Source organism: Amblyomma americanum, chromosome 7, assembly GCF_052857255.1.
Source record: "Amblyomma americanum isolate KBUSLIRL-KWMA chromosome 7, ASM5285725v1, whole genome shotgun sequence".
NCBI classification, from domain to species: domain Eukaryota; kingdom Metazoa; phylum Arthropoda; class Arachnida; order Ixodida; family Ixodidae; genus Amblyomma; species Amblyomma americanum.
The window spans coordinates 119,034,765-119,054,459 of NC_135503.1; the positions used below are offsets into that span (position 1 = coordinate 119,034,765).

The 19,695-nt window shown below is 47.2% G+C and overlaps 1 protein-coding gene across 2 annotated transcripts in view; it reads right to left on the reverse strand.

Moving 5' to 3' along the window:
• The window catches only part of spg (dedicator of cytokinesis spg), a 196,669-nt gene that overhangs the window by 55,834 nt on the left and 121,140 nt on the right, over positions 1 to 19,695 (reverse strand). For both annotated transcript variants that reach the window (XM_077632868.1, XM_077632867.1), the window contains exons 20-23: positions 6,216 to 6,423; positions 5,945 to 6,106; positions 5,154 to 5,239; positions 721 to 822 (exon numbers count right to left, since the gene is read on the reverse strand). In XM_077632868.1, coding sequence (XP_077488994.1) covers positions 721 to 822; positions 5,154 to 5,239; positions 5,945 to 6,106; positions 6,216 to 6,423 — 558 coding nt within the window. The remainder of the gene's footprint in view (positions 1 to 720; positions 823 to 5,153; positions 5,240 to 5,944; positions 6,107 to 6,215; positions 6,424 to 19,695) is intronic.

Genomic DNA, 19,695 nt, shown 5'->3' on the forward strand with positions numbered 1-19,695 from the left:
TCAATGAAACACTTTGAGAAACAGACCTGCTGTGACAGCCCTGCCATGATATCAAGGAAAGTAAACTGGACCTCACAAATGTGATGCTGTGCATCGGAAATGCTGCCCTTTTAAAGCAACAAGGTGGATGATACAAACTACAATCACTGCCTTCTGCAAGCAGTTGACTAGTAATCCATTTCATAATAAATCATGAATGATGAGTGGCATGTTGTCTTCGTCCTATTGTCAGTACATTGTGGTTACACCATTAAAATTCTGTGTATAACAAATTTAGCACTCAAATTTCTTATATGTGAGTCTGGTTATCTTACAATAGATATGTCAGACAAATCGCAGCAAATTACACTCTTATCACAGTCAGGTCTGACTGTAGGAACTCGTCAGCACTTCTCAGTAGCAGGAGAAGCAGAAGTTAAATTCTTAGATTCCCATGAATGAATGAAACAGACTCCTATTCTTGATACCCTCAATAGTGATCTGCCACTTAAAGCATGTGGTTATGAGAGTGTGCTACCTTGTCTCTGAATACCGTCATGCAGCCAGGTTGCTGCTTTCTTGAGGTTTTAAGAAAACAAACTTTAAAAATGCCCGGCTTGGCGGCACCCAGCCTCACCACCGTGTTTCAAAGGAGTCACTCCTAACATCCATCCATACATCCCGTGGCATTGTACTACTGAGAGAACGGCATCATGCAGGTCATCATGGCGAGTCTCCCACCTGTAGTCAAGCAGCCGGTCAAGCTGACGGCCTACAGCATGGATGAAGCGAATGCCACTCTCACGCCACACAGGGTTACGGCTCCGCACTTTCTCCAGGAGGCTGAAACAAGAGGCCAGCATTACGGGCACCCGAATATCATCAGTATCCGTGCAAATGAACTGTAAGTGGAAGACTGCACAAAAGGCTCAGGTGAATAACCTTGCTATTAAATCCACCTGCAACAGAGGCACTGGTGAATATATGATTTCAAAGCTCCAGTACCACAACGGTCAATTAATGCACAGTAACTAACGCATCATCAGCAGTCCAGTCAAAGCCAGCCAGCTCGTGGTGTGACTTCAATGGGCAACACAGTGGCCAATACTACTGTGCTGTCCAATAAACAGCAGACAAAGGTACAAACCTGCATATAGTTTTAAGCATAAAAGCCAAGTACAGCCCTTTTCTGTCATTCTCTGCAATGCCAAATCATGGCTGGATGCAACGAAATATAATATGGCATAAAGGAAAATCAGTGTAAGATGCACTAATGACCACACTCACTTGTGAGATGAGAGAAAACATAGCTAAAAGACATACCACTAAACATGTCCAAATATTCGAACTTTAAACTCAAACTCTATGAAAATAACTTCAGAAATTCGATTTAGCTTCACACTATACTCAAAGCTGAACTTCTAGAATATTTTGAACCCTCAATGGTTAGCCATGCAAACAGGGCCTCCAAGGTGAATGTTCCCGAAGTTTCACATCTGCGAGGTTATGCTGTTGCACTGCTGCTAATGTGTCCCAAGATGACACTGCAAAAGCTTGTTATTTCTAACTCCACGGGGACACAACGCAGTTGGAATTAAAAGAAGTTCAAACTAATGAAAGTGAACAGAATATGTCGTACACCACGATCGGAATGCAGTAGTGATATTACCCTGTTTTAACGTTCTAAAATATTCCGTCATCACCTGCTTTTTTTCCCAGAAGGCAACGGCCAACAACTTTTGTTCTAAATACCAAAGTTATTGGAAGGCCTCTTCTTCGCCTAAGATAAGCGCCTCTGAACTTGCACAGTGGAGGACTGCAAGGAAGTCAAGAAGGGTGTGCAATAATAATTGGTTCTTGGGGAAAGGAAATGGCGCACTATCTGTCTCATATATCATTAGACACCTGAACACACCACAGTAAGGGAAGGGATAAAGGAGGGAGTGAAAGAAGAAAGGAAGAAAGAGGTGCCGTAGTGGAGGGCTCTGGAATAATTTTGACCCCCTGGGGATCTTTAACGTGCACTGACATCCCACAGCACACAGGCGGCGCCTTAGCGTTTTTCCTCCATAAAAACGCAGCCGCCGCAGTCAAACTCGGGAACTCAGGATCACATAATCGTAAGGCTGGAAAATCAAGCAGCGTGCAACTGTACCACAACAGCGAATTTTCAACCAACACCTTAGCGCAACTTCCGCGACTCGTAAGTGTGATTGTGTGCGTTGTGGAGCCTGGGTGACCGTTTAGGCCAAAAGCAAAAGTCACCAGAACAGCCGCATGTATGTTGCATCATTTTACAGCCTTCTGACCGTGAGACACAAACTGCAAAACCAATCAGCGTGCTTTTCGGCAACATCTTGTTTTGACAGCACACCAGCTCCACTTCACGCATGGTTTCAATTCTCTCTTGAAGCATTTTGGCGCGGTAATCACAGTAGATGGACGACATTTGTAAATCACTACACTCTGGCTCACTGCCTATGTTAACAACTATGGCTACAGCTTATCACACGGAACATATGCAAAGGGCACTGGAGAACCAAGCAAAGATGCACAGAAAACATCAGCCAGATCTCCTATTCGCTTGTTTCCTGCAAGTCACCGTTTCATGCAGTTTCAGATCCGGAGTGCTGGAAATGCTGTGACGCATCCAATTCCATCAGGTCTCACGTGACCACGCATGCCAATTTTACCCTCTCCACATCTCCTCCAAAGAGGTGGTTCACTGTGCGCGCTGGCCGCCCAAGCGTGGTGGAGCATAGTTCGAATTATTGCTTGTGCAACCCATCCACGTTCGCATTAACGGGCTATGTTTTAAATAAGACTCCAAGGGAGTGTGTGGATGTGCCAAGTTATGCTGTTCGAATTATAAAGAAATTCAAACTAATGAAGTTTGAATTAGCAAGCTTTCACTGTATATTTTTTCCTTTTCCTATGTGACTTCTTGCATGGAACTATCAGCAGTCCAGGTCTGCCTACACGGTCTTCACACTCAGTCTGCCCGACTCATCATGCGTTTTGCATACTGGCCTACAGATGGCACAAACAGCACACATCTGTCTCCCATTTACCGCTAGTCCCTACCTGAAAGCTCACTCTCATGCCTCTTGTCACTTAACCGGGAAAGTGACTGCCAGCATAAGCTGAGGAAGTAGCTACAACAGCACGTGGTTTGAAATCTCTGAGGCAGATCAGTCTCACAAATAGGTGAGCTTTTTACACATGCAGTTCTTTGCATCCAAAAGAGCCAGGTGGGACAGTGGCACCAAGTCCAACCTATTAAAAAGTAGCAACTAATTAAGCCTCAATTATTGAGATTGTATAAGAAGCGTAAATGATTGGGCAAGTTGGTCAGACATGCTTAACGGAATAATGGCGCAGATCAAGTGACAGGACAGCAGGAGAGCACAAACACACACAAGCGCTTGTGTGTGTTTGTGCTCTCCTGCTGTCCTGTCACTTGATCTGCGCCATTATTCCGTTAAGGCTGAGATTGCATTGTCCGGCACAATGCCTGCGTGGGGCATAGTGCAGTTACCTGCAGCTTGGCTGAAACCACCCCAGGCCCCACAAATATTAAGGTCGGGTTTGCATTTACCTAGGTGAACACCACCTGCCAATTCTCTATGGCCATTGCCATTACGAAAAGGTCAATGCGGCAGAGTAAACTTGCATTACTGGATGACACTCTACCGTTGAAGTTTATTAAACCAGTTCGAAGACATGACTCTGCTTCTGATTTACTATGTGCCATGCTGTAAGTAGACTATTTTACAGAACAGTCAGTGTGGCCTGCAAACTGTAGTGCAAGTGAGCATCCAGAGCGAAACAGGTACAGGGACCAATAGTAAATGAGTCTGATAGTAGAAGACTCCCCACACACAAGTATCATGAGTAAGGTACAGGGACCATGAAAAAATGAAAGATGTCATGCAAACTTTCTCCAAACTCTTCTTTTAGCTCTAAGAAATGTTTTATTGCTCTCAATGAACTTGGCTGTGCACCTTTGACGGTTTATTTAATAAACATGGCAAATATGACGCTAAAATGGAAAGCAGCGCACATCTTCTGTAATGCGAGCTGCTTTCTTTTGGTCTGTCTATTTCTAAACACTTCATTTGCCCAGAAACAAACTCAAATTGAAGTTGAGTTTTCTGCAACTGTTCGACACCGCTCGATTCAAATTCAGTTAGAGCTAAAATTACGCCGAAATTTCACTGCTGACACACCCCTTAAGAAGATGTTTCCAAGTACACTGAATTCCATTTGAAAACTAGATCTCTCAACTGTCCAGCTATTGTCAAAGTCAGATAATCAAACAGAAGGGGTGCAGCTTCAACGAAGTTCTCTGTTGAGCCTGGCAGTTTCCCATTTGCATGAAATGGCTGCTTTGATAGTAAAGCATTTCCTAATTTTGTGCATTCCACTTCAGGCTAAAAGTTGTGTTGAAGTTGTATTTTCAGCACCCGTAAAACTGTCTGTCTATACTTTACAAAAAGACCAATCCGTGCGCTATCCAGGAGAAGAAAAGATGTGTAATAGACCATCAGAAACGATTTGTCACTTGTGAGGAGGGCGTTGTCTATCGCGTACCGTTGTCTTGTGGCCATGAGTATATTGGGCAAACAGGGAGATGTGTTAATAGCAGGTTAAAAGAACATGACTACAATGTTAATGAAAACAAATCGGACCACCTAAGCCAACACTGTCGCCACTGCAAGGTCGAGTCTGAGAAACGGGACCGTCCAAATTCGTGCATGCCACTTTTTAAGAACAGCCAAATCATAACCCGCCACAATGATAAGATTGTTCGAGAGATTATTGAGGCTCGTAGTATTTCGTGTGCAGCTAACAAGTGTGTGAGCGTGGCATCAGTGGCACTGTCAGCGAAAGAGCTCTCCTATCTAGATCGATGGCAACCAGCGAAAGGCTGACTTATCAATCTTTTTTGTTTTTCGTTTCTCGTTGTGGCTCATGTATTTATATGTAGCGACAGCAAGAAATAAACAGTTGACAGCGCTCGTGTCGTCCTGTGTCTCTCCTTTGTGTCCTGTTTTGTTACGCGCTGCTCTATTTTCATGGATCACCAACTCGCCCAACAAGCAACACTTCTAAAAAGTAAGTCGATCCCAAATGAATTGTTTGACAAACTTCCAATGCAAGGAAGAGCTCACATGGAGGTGAACAGCTGCTGATACTGGGCATCCCCACTGCCCACAGTCACCAGCTCATCCAGCTGGTCCATCAATCCGGCCTCCACCTGGACACCACACCAAGAAGACAACAAGTTCAACCACCCCTTGGTATTTGAATAGTATTTTGGGTTAAGAGAGAAAAAAGAGCTATAGCCAGATAAAACTCCATAACAAAGTGGCAAACGTTGAAACAAGGCCTTCCAGCCAACGGAGGCTACCAACTGTCTGCAACTGCAGCTGCTAGACCGGCTATCAGGTGCGACAGTGGGTTGGCACTTTTTGCTGGGGTCGGGGGGGGGGGGGGGGGGGGGGGGGGGGAATTCTTCAAGGAAAATCTGCCATAAATCTCATGAATGTACCTCTACATTGTACAAATAACCAAGATTCTTGCAGCTTCCCATCTTTCAGGAGGTCGAAATCTGAGCTTGCACCGAGCTCAGTCATGTATTTTGTGGCTTCCGGGCACTGTAAACAACACTGACAGAAGCATAAATAACATGCTGCTGTTACTGCGATCACACGATTACAATGTGCAATGCAGGAATTGGTAACATGAAAAAATAAAGACTAATGGGACCTATGTCTATTAAAACAAAAAATTTTTCTAGCACTGCTCCTGAAGCACAAGAGGTCATGTGATCTCCCTTACAGCGCAAGATTGAAACTAGCGCCATTCCCTCCAGTGATCGAGTTTGCGCCCGAGACAAAATACTATCCATCCTGGCTGCACACTGTCCCGAAGGGAAGGAAGGGATGGGAGGTGTTCCCACCTTGGGCAGGTCCTTGTCCATGAGGTCGTAGAAGAGGGGCAGCATGGCCCGTCGCAGCTCTGCCTCCCGAACCAGCGTCATGCGCACCAGCGGCCCCACAAGGGAAGGCACCAGCTCGGTCCCACCCCCTTCCTCCCAAAGGTGCCCCCACAGCGCCAGCACCTGCGGTCACACACACACATCCCATCAACATGCACTGTTTTTTCTGAAGAATTGTGGATCCGCAATTAACATAAAGTCTGTGCCCCTGCCTTCCCCTGGGTCCCCCTACCTGGAAGCCAGCCAGGAGGCGCATGTCGCCATAGCGGTCGGTGAGGCGCCCCCGTTGTGCCGGAGACAGGTCCTCCAGCTGCAGGCATGGCTGGGCCAAGAAGTCGGCGGCCAGCTGCAGGTACTGCAGCCACAGGGGCACGTCCAGGGGCCGCAGGAAGCAGGAAGCCAGCAGCTGCGCCAGCTCCTGCAGGGCCCCTAGGGCCACACTGCAGCCAGCAGCCAAGGCAGGGGTGGTGTATCGGGTTTTACGGCGCATAAGCAGCTGAGGCTATCATGCGCCAAATGCAGCGTTGCAAAGATCTCACTGTTGTGCTGGCGGACAAGTGCCGCATTTACTCACATAATCTTCGCACTTTTTTCTTTAAATTAAGGCTTCATAAAGGGGCTCCACAAATTACGCGGAGGTTTCGCGAATACGTCTTAAAAAAAAAAAACGCAATAAAGGTCGTAACATGCAATATATATTCTGTGTTGCTGCCTGTATGTCGACCCCACAACTCACACCCGTCGCTGACCAGAAGGAAGTTGACTCAATATATACGACGCATACCCCCTCTAGCCTCGTCCCACGTAATTACTTCACTAGCCACGGGATTGCACGATGGCCCGTGCGCAGCTAAAAGCAATAAATGCATAACGACACAATCGCAAAGCGAGCAGTCACAAGTAAATGGAGATAAAAGGCGATAAGACGTACGGCGCCCTGACGTGCAGTCCGGCTGACCAGTGGAAAACCGAACAGCCAACAATTCGGTAGCTTTGGATTCTGGCACATGGGTTTAGCACAAGTTGGCTCTCGCAACCTTTTTTTCCGGGAAAGTGACCACCAGTGCGAGCTAACCGGGTAAGCGGGGCGCAATTCGTCTCCTCGCCTTTTGCACTTTTCGCAGCCGCAACGGGTCGACACGATCACACCAATCTTCCCAAGCCCACCTTGCGCGCACCCGCGTGCATGCTGTTGGTCTGGCGCAGCAGGGAGCATACAAAGTATGCGAATGTAAGTTTTTTTTTTAAGCATAAAATGCTTTTGGCTCCCGTTGACGACGTGCCGCTGCTGACCTTGGCGCCAGAGCGGAGGAGAACACGGAGGCAAACCTAAACAAACTCTGGAGAAGCTTTCAGCTGCCGTCGGAGCAGCGCATGCGTCAATAACGTCATCGTGGTCCCTTGACGAGCGAGGCCATCGTGCGCCACGAAGGAGCTTAATTTTAAAGCGAGAACTTTACTACTCCCTTCGGTAGCTTCTTCACTGTGTGGTGAGTTTGACCTTGAACTGAGAAGAAACCACATGACCGCTATGACATCACTCAGCCACCTTTGACGAAACCGAGCGCTTAGCTCTGTTTCTATAGGCCGTCAGCGTTAATTGTGTTTATTGGCGTTGTCGTTGACTACATCCTAGACTCCGATGATTTGGAGGAAAGGAAGAACTGGCTCCCTGGGTTAATGGAAGCCTCAATCCCACTTTGAGGTACGAGGCGAACTGGTGGTGAAAGAGATGTGGGCTGCACGCATTAGCGCTGACAATGTAGTGGCAGACACACGGCACTGCAGCAATAGGCTGCAGTGTTCATTGGGTGACCAACCTATCGCGATCAACCATTAATTTAACTGCCACCTGCCAGGGTGGCAAGGTGAGGTGGCAGGGTGGCCACGCTGCCTATCTGGTGTGCGGAACGCACTCAACGTTGCAGACGCCAAGCCGCGTCTACTTGCCCGATACACAGTAGCTTTTGCTCTCTAACCAGGTTCAGCAGAAGTTAAACTGCAGCTAATTTTTGCCCTGCAGCCCAAGAGGTGCAATCGCAGTCGTAGGCTGATCCAAATTAAATATTCTTCTTAGTATTACTATCACGATCGGGTCCATTCATTCGATCAACCAATGTACACTGAAGGGTGTGGGAGGAGCAGAGCAAATCAATATTCAAAAAAGAATGTAGACGTAACTGTATCTGTACAAACACAGCGAAGCCTCATTAGATGGGAGTTCTAAGGGACCAGAAAACACGTCCGAATCATCCGAAGGCCAAGGTAACGGCGCGGCAAGCAGGCCCGCATGGATGGATGAATGGATAGGGCTGAACCCTGCAAATCGGGCAGCGGCTCAAGCCACCTAGCCATGAAGCAACTTGCCGGCACGTGGCACCATCTGGCGCCAGCGATCTGCGCGTGCGCAGTGGTGACCCGCGGAAGAGGACCACGCTAGCGAATCGTGCTATGCTGTAGCTCTCTATTGTCCCCGGAACGTTGAGAAGCCCGAACCTAAACCAACCAGCAACACACCAGATGGCACCTGAAGCAGTCTGGGCCCATCTGGTTGGCTGATGCGCGGCCGAGTGTTGGCTGATGCGCGGCTGCAGACTGGCGGTGAAGCTGAGAATATGAAACTATGTGGCCGGACTACATTTCTGCCTAGCAACGGGCGCATTCTGATAGTCGTCGGTGCGGGCTGGGCAATATTATTTTTATTTCTTTTTATTTTGAACGCACATCTTTATGTCGTCCCGTCTGCCGTGATGCGCATGACGGGGATGTGCAGATGATATACAGCTGACCTTCGTGAGGAATATTCAGACAATCGCTTATCGTGCTAGTCATACCCTGACACCGCCCGCATTGAAGAGTCCGTCCAAATGAACTGTAGCGAGCCCAGCAGCATCAGAAGCAGTGACTGATGTCTAACATGACAACATGACGTGGGCTAACATGAACGCTAGTCGGGACCCATTCCGGGTGTCAGAATCTCCAGCTGGGTCATTCCACACCAAACGTGCCAGACGCTGGGCTCGACCATCTCCAATTTGTAAATAAAAATTCATAGAAACTTATCCTAATGCGAGTCCCGAGGTGAGGGCAGTTTAAATATTTAGAAAAGGCTAGAAACCAGGCACTGCTTCATAATTAATAAAAAATTCATTTTTTTTTAAAACACTTCACAGTTTTTTTTCATTGAGATCTACACATTTTCTGGTTTTCGATATAACTCAGAGGTTGCAGCTTTATGTGGCATACATATTTTTTTTAAATCGTAAAAATGTATGAAAATGTGCCATTTTTGTCATTTTTTGTTTTAAATATCAACTTGCTGTCGAAAATTCAGAAATAGCTGTTTTGTTTGTCTAGATGTCTAGTACATATAACAAATGTTACAGGTGATGAAACTGCGTACATCGAATTAAAAAAATACTAAAGTTGCAAAGAGTGCGTTTTGAGCCAGAAACACTCTTTAATTTCACCCTGAGGTGGTCCAAGCAAAAATACAAACAATACCGGGTTATGCAAAACAGTTTATTGCCTTTCATTTCTGAAATTTTTACTGAGATAGTTTTTGTTTAAAGCAAGAAAAGAATTTTTGAATTTGAGCTCTCGCGCCACAAGTTGCGTCATCTTTTAACGCCTCTTCACCGCAGAACACGGCTCCTGGCATGGCACGGCACTTAGGGCCAGATAATTTCAGTTTGCCGTCGTTCACTGTCGTGCGGTTTTAGGGCTGGAGCTAAAGAAGTATTGCATGACATTCAGTGGATGGTATGCAATAAACAAGAACGTTTTCAATTTCGAAATTCGAACAGACCCGGTATGGAGCGGGGAGCCAAGAGAAGAAAAACAAGAATATTCAGCATGCTGTCGCGCATGGACCACGAGGTGGGATGACGAGCTGGCATATCACGAGTGCTTTATTTATATCCAAATAAGATCGCGGAGAGCGCGCGCCTCGGAGAGCATATGAAGGTGCGAAGTGCGCACCGCTGCGGCGAGTAACGTGAGACGCGCTGGCGATGAACGCGACTCGCTGGCGCGTAGGTGCTTCGCCAGCATAGTGGCTCGTCTACAGTTGTCGCTGGAGTATTAATTCAGAAATTGCACTGATCAAATCAAATACAAGCCAGACATCACATCGGGAAAAACCGGGCATGAGCCTCTGACGGCCACAATGGTCAGGTACCATGTGGTGCTGCTGCATTGCGGACTGTTTCAACCCCGGATCGTTCTGGTCATTTACAGATTGGCGTCTCACAAGCTCTTATGCTGGTGCTTACGTCTGTCATGGCGCTGACAATAATGACCGACTGCGACAAAATCAGACTGAATAACATCTCGGCAGCGTTAAGAAAAAACTTTTCCCATGAATACCTGTTCAACTACTCAACGTTCCCATGCTTGACTGCAGTGCAAACCTTACTTAAGAACAACAACTCTACATTTCGTCTGGCCACACTGTCGGCAGTGTCGTGCTCTGCGGTGAAGAGACGTGAAAAGATGAAGCAACCTGAGGCGTGAGAGCTCAAATTCAAAAATTCTTTTCTCGCTTTAAACAAAAATTATCTCAGTAAAAATTTCAGAAATGAAAAGCAATAATCTGTTCTGCATAACACAGTGTTGTTTGAATATTTACTTGGACCACCTCAGGGTGAAATTAAAGAGTGTTATTGGCTCAAAACAAACTTTTTGCAACTTTAGTATTTTTTTTTTATTTCGATGTACGCAGTTTTATCACCCGTAACATTCGTTATATGTACTAGATATCTAGAGAAACAAAACAGCTATTTCCGAATCTCCGAGAGCAAACCAATATTTAAAACAAAGAAATGACAAAAATCACCATAGCTTTTATGATTTTTTTTAAATATTTATGCCGCATAAAGGTACACGCTCCGAATCATATTGAGAGCCAGAAAATGTGTCAAGGAAAAAAATTGTTAAGTATTTTGTAAAAAATTGAATTTTTTATTTCATTATTGAGCAGTGCCTGGTTTCTCGACTTTTCAAAATATTCAAACTGCCCTCACCTCACGAATAAATTTTTTTCGGAAAAAATATTCCAGGCTTTGATTACGCAAATTAGGATAAGTTTCCATGAATTTTTTTTAACAAATTGGAGATGGTCGAGCGCAACATCTGGGACATTTGGCGTGGAATCATCCAGCTTTAAGAATTAACAAAATTGAATAAGCGAGGTTTTGCTGTACGTTCCTTTTCATGTGATGCTTTCAGCTTTTTGCACTGGCAAACTACTGTAGCTACTTGTGTAATCTGCCTACTTTTTTTTTCCTTTGAATTAAGGCTTCAAAACAAGGGCCACGAAAATTACACAGAGATTTTGCGAACACATACTAAAAAACTCTACAAAGGACATGATGCCGCCTATACGTCGACCCCCCCCCCCAACTCGCACCTCGTGCTGGCCAAAATATGTTTCTTCCAAACATAAAAAAATATCGGTAGGGGTTTAACGTAGTTAACAGAATATACGTGCGAAAGCAGGTGTTCATTCTTCAACTGGAGGGGCACTTAAGCTCACCCGTAAAAGTATGATGCAATATCTTTAGTGGGGCTCATATATGCAGAATTGGTCATTCTCTATTTAACATTCATAAATGGCAACGAGTCCGCAGGCCACTACCAGCGCACTGGCGCAGCTCAAACGATGCGTGACTGTACTGAGCGACGGCTGTTTCTATCACCACCACAGGTACAGGATTGTGCGACTCATGTTGCTCTGCCTGAGCAACCTGTTGCGCAGCTGGCGCGGTGCTCCTCCGAACTTACAAGCAACTCAAGTTGCAACAGCACAAGATCGAAAGAACATACGTACATATGGCGACAAGGTTCTTGGTTGGTGTTGGTGAGTGTAAGAGCACTTTCGCACTAATAAGTCAACGCATATTAACTACCTCGCTCCCATCCAGCCTTATGTTATGTAGCTCTCCGCGGGGTGGCATAATAGCGCGTGTGCAGCTCAAAGCAATAAACGTGCAACGACACAATCGTGAAGCGTGGGAGGCAAAGCAGATAACGGATGATACGACGGCAACTTCGCATGCGGCCCGGCTGACTACTGGCAAACTGAACAGCAAACGGTTCTGAAGTTTTGAATCCCTGCGAGCTCCATAAAGAATGCGGAGTGGCTGTTGCTTCCGTAACTGCTTTCCATCATATCGACATTATCTCCTTTATGGCTATTCAGCAGGCACTGACTCACTTCCACTTGTATGCGGACTGGGCAATATTATTTTTATCCCTTTTTATGTGAGCTTTCAGCGAGTGTTGCTTCTCCTGCTCTGTGCGTTGTGGCGGTACAAAACGTGTCAGCTGAGTTTGTTCAACACGAGCTACTGCTCTGCACTTGGGTGCACGAACAACCATGGCCGCGACTGCGTCGTCTTCCACTGCTTTCCACAAGATCAAAATCTCGCAGCACAGAGGGTCGCTGCTGTGAAGAGTGAGAATTTCAAGCCAACTAAAGCAAGCGTACTCTGCTCGAAGCACTTTCGTCAGAGCGGCTGCACACAGAGCTTGCCCCTAACGTGATCTTTTGGGATTTCTGTCGGCATGGCTGAACCATGACACGGTTCCATAGCCAGAAAGCGCCTCTGTTAAAAGCAAGAACGTGCTCTTGAAGCCCCTGCAGAAGCTTTATAGAGGCTCAGGCATGTGTCGCTGTTCTCAGCATATGCACGGCCAGGCCTCTGGGGTGCGCTGAGCAAGGTTCGGTTTGATGTGTCCACGCAAGAAAGCATCGAAGCTGCTCATAGGCGGTACCTCGTTTTTCTACAGGTTCGTGCCTCATCACTATAACTGCAGCTACTCCATTAAAATGAAAACTTTCGACAGAGGTCTGTCTGATCTGGGATGCATATTTAAGGGAGAAGTGAACACCAATCAAGTTCTTGTAAAAAAAACAAAGTCTCAAAAACTTACTCGGTTTCATCGTCAAGGTGTGACTGCAGACAAGTTGCAGCTTGGCTTTCACTATATAGCTAACCACCAGGTCACTGAACTTAAACTGTAGACGTAGGGAGGGAAAAGGTTTCAGAGGGAGCAATTAATATTTCCTGGCGTCTGCTAATTGCACCATGACTGAAGCAGCGGCCTTGTGTGCGGATTTGGCTTGGTCTTCAGTGCACAATAATTCCATCAGTCTACCCTGTGGTATCACGCCTCGCAGTGCTCGGCTACTGTGCTTCATTCATTCTCATGTCAGCTTTGTGCTACTTCATCCTTTCCCTGAAATACTTTCAATGCACAATGCCGGGCACTGCTTTTTGCCTTTTCTTTGGGATGACTGTCTTTCGGGCGAGCCAGGAGGCGTGTGGTGGTGGTAATGGGCTTGCATATCGTTCGCACCCTTTTTTTTTTCCGAGAATACAAGCGGAGGTTGTGCTGGCATCTTTTATTCATACAGAATGCATAAACGTCTTTTACCCTGGCATATGCTAGGGCTAGGCGTAGAATTGATTTCGTTGTGTCTTTTTTGGTTTCAAGTGATGCTTTAAACGGACCAACTTTGGTATCCTTTCTTTGGAGGTCAGCGAGAAAATAGTTGCCATAACTGCGTTTAAAACACCACGGAAAGCTGCTACTATATGTACTCAACGCAGCGCCAGATCTGTATCAGCAGCTTCCCCAGTCCTCAATGTGTCGTCACGACCTCTTGACCAATCACAGGCGGCGGTGTGCTCCATGGTGTGCCCCATGACTTTGGCCAAATATTTCTGCTAAAAAAGACAATTTGCGCTTGTTTTTGCCTAAATAGGGTTTGATATTCGAGTACGCAACATGAAAAACTTTACGACACAAAGTGCTTCAGCGTCTCTTCAACAAGGGGTCGCTGTATCGTCTGCAGCCCTTGGCTGCCTTGGTTCCTCAGTTGGAACACCAAGGCAGGAGATTTCAGACCTGTGACCTGACAAATCAGGCGTCACAACATGCCTTGCCGTGTTGGATATGTCAGGACTTGGCCCCGGAACATCACTGTCCGTGACTGTGCTTGACGGTTAGTTTTGCTCAACTTGGGGCAACGGGTTCGCCTGCTGGAAATGATCATGGCGGCACGTCCAATGTTGTCTCCGTCTGCCAGTTGGAGGTACGATGAACACACTCTCTGATCTGAGATTGCAGCCGGCACTCATGCAGGCCATGGCCGGAAGTTTCTGACGAATATCTGACCCCCAGGCTGCCCCTGAATCCGAGGTTTTATTCCCCGGTCACATTTATCTTCTGCTTGAGCTGTTTTTGCTGCACGATGGTCCTCAGATCCGGTCGAAGCAGGTCCACCACAGTCTTCATTTTTCATCCCAGCAGTTCCTCTGAGAGACTGCATCCCGTGACACATGTGGGGTCAACCTGTAAGTCAACAACATGCGCACAATTTGTGCACGAAGGTCCAAAGGAGCAGCCTTTTGCAACTTCCTCCTAACTGTCTGAACAGCACGTTCTGCAGCGCCATTAGACGCTCATCCCATTCTTCAAGAATGTTGCATATATGTCACTACTAAACGCTGGCCTATTGCTGGACACCACAATGTCGGGTGAGCCCTGGTTCACAAACATGACTCGCATGTACAAAATTGTGGCCTCTGCGGATGGCATTGAAACTGGGAACATCTCATTCCACTTCAAGAAAGCATCTACAAAAAAATAAGTGTTCTGGTACGGCCCGCATAGTCCACATGAAGTCTCAACCATGGTCTCTCCGGGAATGCCCAGGGCACAACGGGTATTGGCCGCGACGCTCGCTGCTGCCCTGGACTGCAGCAACTATATCGTCATCCATTGTAGGCCACCATACGCAGCTCTGCACCACAGCCTTCATCTTGGATATCCCTGGATGGCTCTCGTGAAGCAGCCTCAAGATGTCACCTTGGTGTGATGCAGAGACCAACGCACAGCTGTCCCAGAGCATGCACTTCCCTCACACACTCATCTCTGCGAACCATGTTTCAGGGTTTCCCCTCCGGCCCCACGTCCAGCTGGTGGCCAGCCCACAAGGTTCCCCTCACTCGTGAAACCACTGGGTCCTGGGCAGTAGCATCAGCAACAGCAGCTGACAACAGCACTCATGGGTATACTCCCCATGTGCTGTCTGAATTTTGTGACTCCAAACATGAGGGCTAACGCCTCTTTGCCCAACTGGCCATAGTTCCTTTCTGCAGCTGCCAGAATTTGAGATGCAAAAGCAATGGGACGCTCCTCCCCCGACGTCTCACGCTGTGCCAAGACTGCCCCAAGCCCATAAGGAGAGGCATCCGTGATCAGCAAAGTCGACATTGCAGGGTCGAAACGTGCTAAAACTCTACCGAAAGTCAGTGACTCTTTGCTTTTCCGAAATTCTTGTTCTTCCTCAGACGCACAGCATCACCGGGCCCCTGCCACTAGCAATCGATTCAGGGGCTGAGCAAACCAGGCAGGTTTGGCATTAACCGATCATAAAGGTTTAATATACCCCAAGTAGCTCTGTAGCTCCTTCACATCCCAAGGCACTGGTGATGCCAGCATGCTTAGGTCTTGGTCGGATTCAGCTGAGGACCACCTGCACTGATGACGTGCCCCAGATACTTCACCTTAGCTACCAGGAACCTGCATTTAGAAAGCTTCAGCCACAGCCCGGCTCTCCTCAGTCACTCCAGGCTTCAGCCCACAATAGCCCAATGGTCACTGTTGTTGGTGCCAGTCAGCAATATATTGTCAAAGTATACTGTGGCATGGTCAAGATTGTGTAGAAGGTTCTTGATCTCATGTTGAAACAAAGCCGGAGCTCACAACGCCGCAAACGAAGTTGGATGAACTAGTACAAGCTCTTTGAGGTGTTGATGGCAATAAACTTTTGAGAGCCTTCATGCAGCTTGACCTGCTGGTACGCATTTTTCAGGGCGAGCTTTGTAAACTTCGCGCCCTCCCGTCAGCCTTGCAAACAGCTCCTCGATGCTAGGGTTTGGGTATGACTCCAGCACCGTCAGAGGGTTGACTATCATCTTGAAGTCGCCGCACACACACGAACACGGCCATCCTGCTTTACAATGGGAACGAATGGGTGTGGCCCCAATCGGACGCCTTCACAGGTTGGATCCACATCCACATCCTCTAGAACTCCTCGGCAAATCTGTCATGTAGAGCGAGCTGGATGACCCACGGTTTCAAAAATCTTGTTTAATACCCTCTTGCATGGTAATCTGGGCAGTCATGTTGTTAAAGTTGCCCAGTCCCTCCAAAAATGCTTCGTAAAATTGGCTCACCTCTTCTTCCATGGACATCGCCGCATTGACTGGCTTGCAGATTCCTAGCTGAAATTCCTTCATCCATCTTCTTCCAAACAGTGCTGGACATAGGCCCTTCATGATGAACAAAGGCAGCACACATTCGTTCTCACCGAGTTTCATGGTTGCCACGAACGTGCCCACCACTGGCTTTGTGTCGCCAAAAAATCATCCGAGCTGAACCTCCGATGGCTCCAAGCCGTGTAAACGGCGCAGTTCGTCTCACCCCTCACACCTTTTGCAGCCACACACGACGTCATGGCTGGGCCGACCTTATCAAGCCTGCGTTGCGCCCACCTGTGTGCACAGGTTCTTTAGTGGTCTGGTGCAGCAGGAAGCGTAAAGTGCACGAGTAAAAGCTCGACCTGAAAGACGCGTGTTCCATCCCGGCCGTGGGGTCGAACTTCGATGGAGGAGAAATTCTAGAGGCCCGTGTACTGTGCGATATCAGTGCACGTTAAAGAACCCGAGGTTGTCGAAATTTTCGGAGCCCTTCACTACGGCATCCCTCATAGCCTGGGTCACTCTGGGACGTTAAGCCTCCATATATATAAATGTTTTATTTTTTAAACACAGGCAATAACATCAGGGCTCGAAAATTACGGTAGCAAATATGGTACCGCGTATACTTGTGTATAAGCCGCACTTTTCATCAAATTTTCTCAGGTGCAGGTTATACATGAACCAGTCTTATCGCTACACATTACATACTGTGGTGGCACTGAGTCTACTGTGTCAGATAATTAAAAAGCTGGCGACAGATACAAACATTTCATTTCACCATTAATCACCGCTTTCGCACTAACTGCCGTCGGATGACCTCAGCTCATGGGCACTCTTGCCGCTGTCGGACGAGCTCGCCTCATTGGCGTAAAATGAAAGCTGGTCATCCGCTGTGCTGTCCATGGCATTTGACAGCCCCATGACTCAAAAACTCTTTCAGATGGTGTCCGCTGACAACGAACGCCACGCGTGCAGAATCCAAGTGCACACTTGCTGGAGGGGTGCTTGCTTCAGCCGCCCTGCCGAAGTTATTCCGAGGTTGCCCGCAGCCATCCACTCAGTGTAGCATCGCCGAAATTCTGTCTTGAATGGCCAGTTAACGCAAACATCGAGTGGCTGCAACATGCTTGTAAGGCCACCAAAAATTCCGGTCCGTTCGGCAGTCTGCCAGCCGTGTCTTCACTTGGTCTGCCAGGTGCCCTCTAAAGCTGTCGAGCACAAGAAGTGCTTTGCGGCATAGTAGGCCTCCCGGTCGGTTCTGTCATACTTTTTTCAGCCAGTCTATGACCAATTCGTCGGACATCCAACCTTTTTCTTCCACCCAGACTGCGATATCCTGGGGGAACTTCTCTCCTGGCAGAGTCTTTCTCTTAAAGGCAACGTAAGATGGAAGCTTCCTTCCATCAGCGGTGATGCAAAGTATCACTGTGCACCTCTGCCGTTCGCCGCCAGTAGTATGCATGGAGACACTTTTTGCTTTTTTGGTGGCTTCCACCGTCCAATTTTCAGGGGCATCAAACCAGGCAGGGGTTTGATCAGCATTGTCTGCCTCTGAAAGGTCGTACCCATGCTCCCTCCGAAGTGCGTTGACAAAGTGATGAAACTTCATTATTTGGTCCTCGAATTCGGATGGCAGCTTCTAGCACAATGTTGTTCGACGGTGGATGGAGAGTTGGTGCCATTTCATAAAACGTTGAAGACAACCTCAACTGGCTTTAAAGTCCGCAGGTCGAATGTTCATATGCTTAGCGATTTCAATTGCTTTGATGCGGCTCATTTGCGTAGACACCATGAAGCTGTTGCTTCTAGTAGCGCGAACGTACTTGAAGAGGTCCTCTTCAAGTTTTGGGAACTTGCACTGTTTCCCGCGGAAAACCTTCTGGGTTCGGGAAGCCTTGGCGAGGTCTTGAATTTGTATACACCAGCAGTGAACACACTTTTCGTCGACATTAAACTTGCGACCGGCCTCCCGTTTACCTTGTTCCTCAGTGTATTTTGCCGCTTGAAGTCTGAAGCCTGCAGTATAGGACTGTCTGCACTTGCCCATTGCTTTTTGTTCGCATCCAAAGACACACAGCCTGCCACACGACGATGCACGCAACACAAGACATTCTGCAAGTAGTCCACACACTTCTGAATAAAGCACCGGATAACAAAAACCAAATGGCGCTGGGCAAGGCAATGTGAAAACCGCAAACAGAAAGTTGCAGAAATGTGTTGTGCAACGATGATGATAATTGATGCTTTGTGGGAAAAACTAACAGGCGCCATCTTGTAGCACTTTGTGGGACTAGGCACGTTTTAATTTTTTTTTGCAAATTTTTGTGGCCGAAAGCGGGGGGTGCGCGCTATACACGAGGGTGGCTTATACACAAGTATATATTATATTGTGTTAAAGGTGCTTCAAAAAATAATTAACTCTTATTAAAATGCAGACAAATCTAAGATCACTCCAGACATTTAAGTGAAACAAGGACGAAGGACAAGTGTATATACAGGATGAGTACAAAGCTCCTGTTCTGGTTCATGCCTCAGTCTTCTACACTGCCCCTTACTCAGGCAACTGCAATCGTTTCCAAGAGGTGAGCATGGGATGCCTGTTCATTCCCAAATGACTTGCCTCAGCAGTGAAGCAGCTCACATTTCCTTCAAATGTTCAATTTCACCAATGCGCGAGACAACTGAGATACCGAGCAGCCTGGTGATGCCTGGCTGCCAGCAGATGGCATCTGATGTGAACCTGGTACGGTGGCTGTGGCATTGTCGATAGAATTGTCTCTGTCGTTCACCTTTTCATTCGTTTCTTTTTAGTGCCCCATCAGTGGCTGAGGAAGCTGTTAGATTCTTTGTCACATCATGTTTTTTAGGCAGAAATTGGGCTTAGCTACATTTCCACAAAGTGTGATTGGGCTGCAAAAAGTGGGTAATGATAGGTCCTACCAAAAATCACACGGCCCTATATTTTAGTGGAAAGCACTTCTAGCCGCACTGCATGAGTTTCAGAGGTGTATGTCTGTGTAGGAGTGTGAAGCCTCTGAGTAGAAAGTGTAACTGGCTTACAGGGTCAGTGGACACCAGAACTGTGTTGTGAGTACCCAAGCAGCACAGGTAATTGGCCCAATATTGGGACTATATTGGCAAAGGCTGGTCCTAAAAGGACCCATACGAAACCATTCATTTCCAATATTGGGCCGATTGCCTGTGCTGCTTGGGTAGGGAGTGGTGTCCACCTATGAATTAAGGCAGTTATGTGCTTTTCCTCCATTGATTTTGAGGAAAGCAAAGGTGCATAACTGGCTCCCTGGGTCAGTGCACATCTCAATCCTGCTCCCATGCTCCAAGTACCCAGCAAAACAAAAAACCTCTAACAACGAATAAGGCAATAATAATAATAATAATTGTTTTTTTGGGGGGAAAGGAAATGGCGCAGTATCTGTC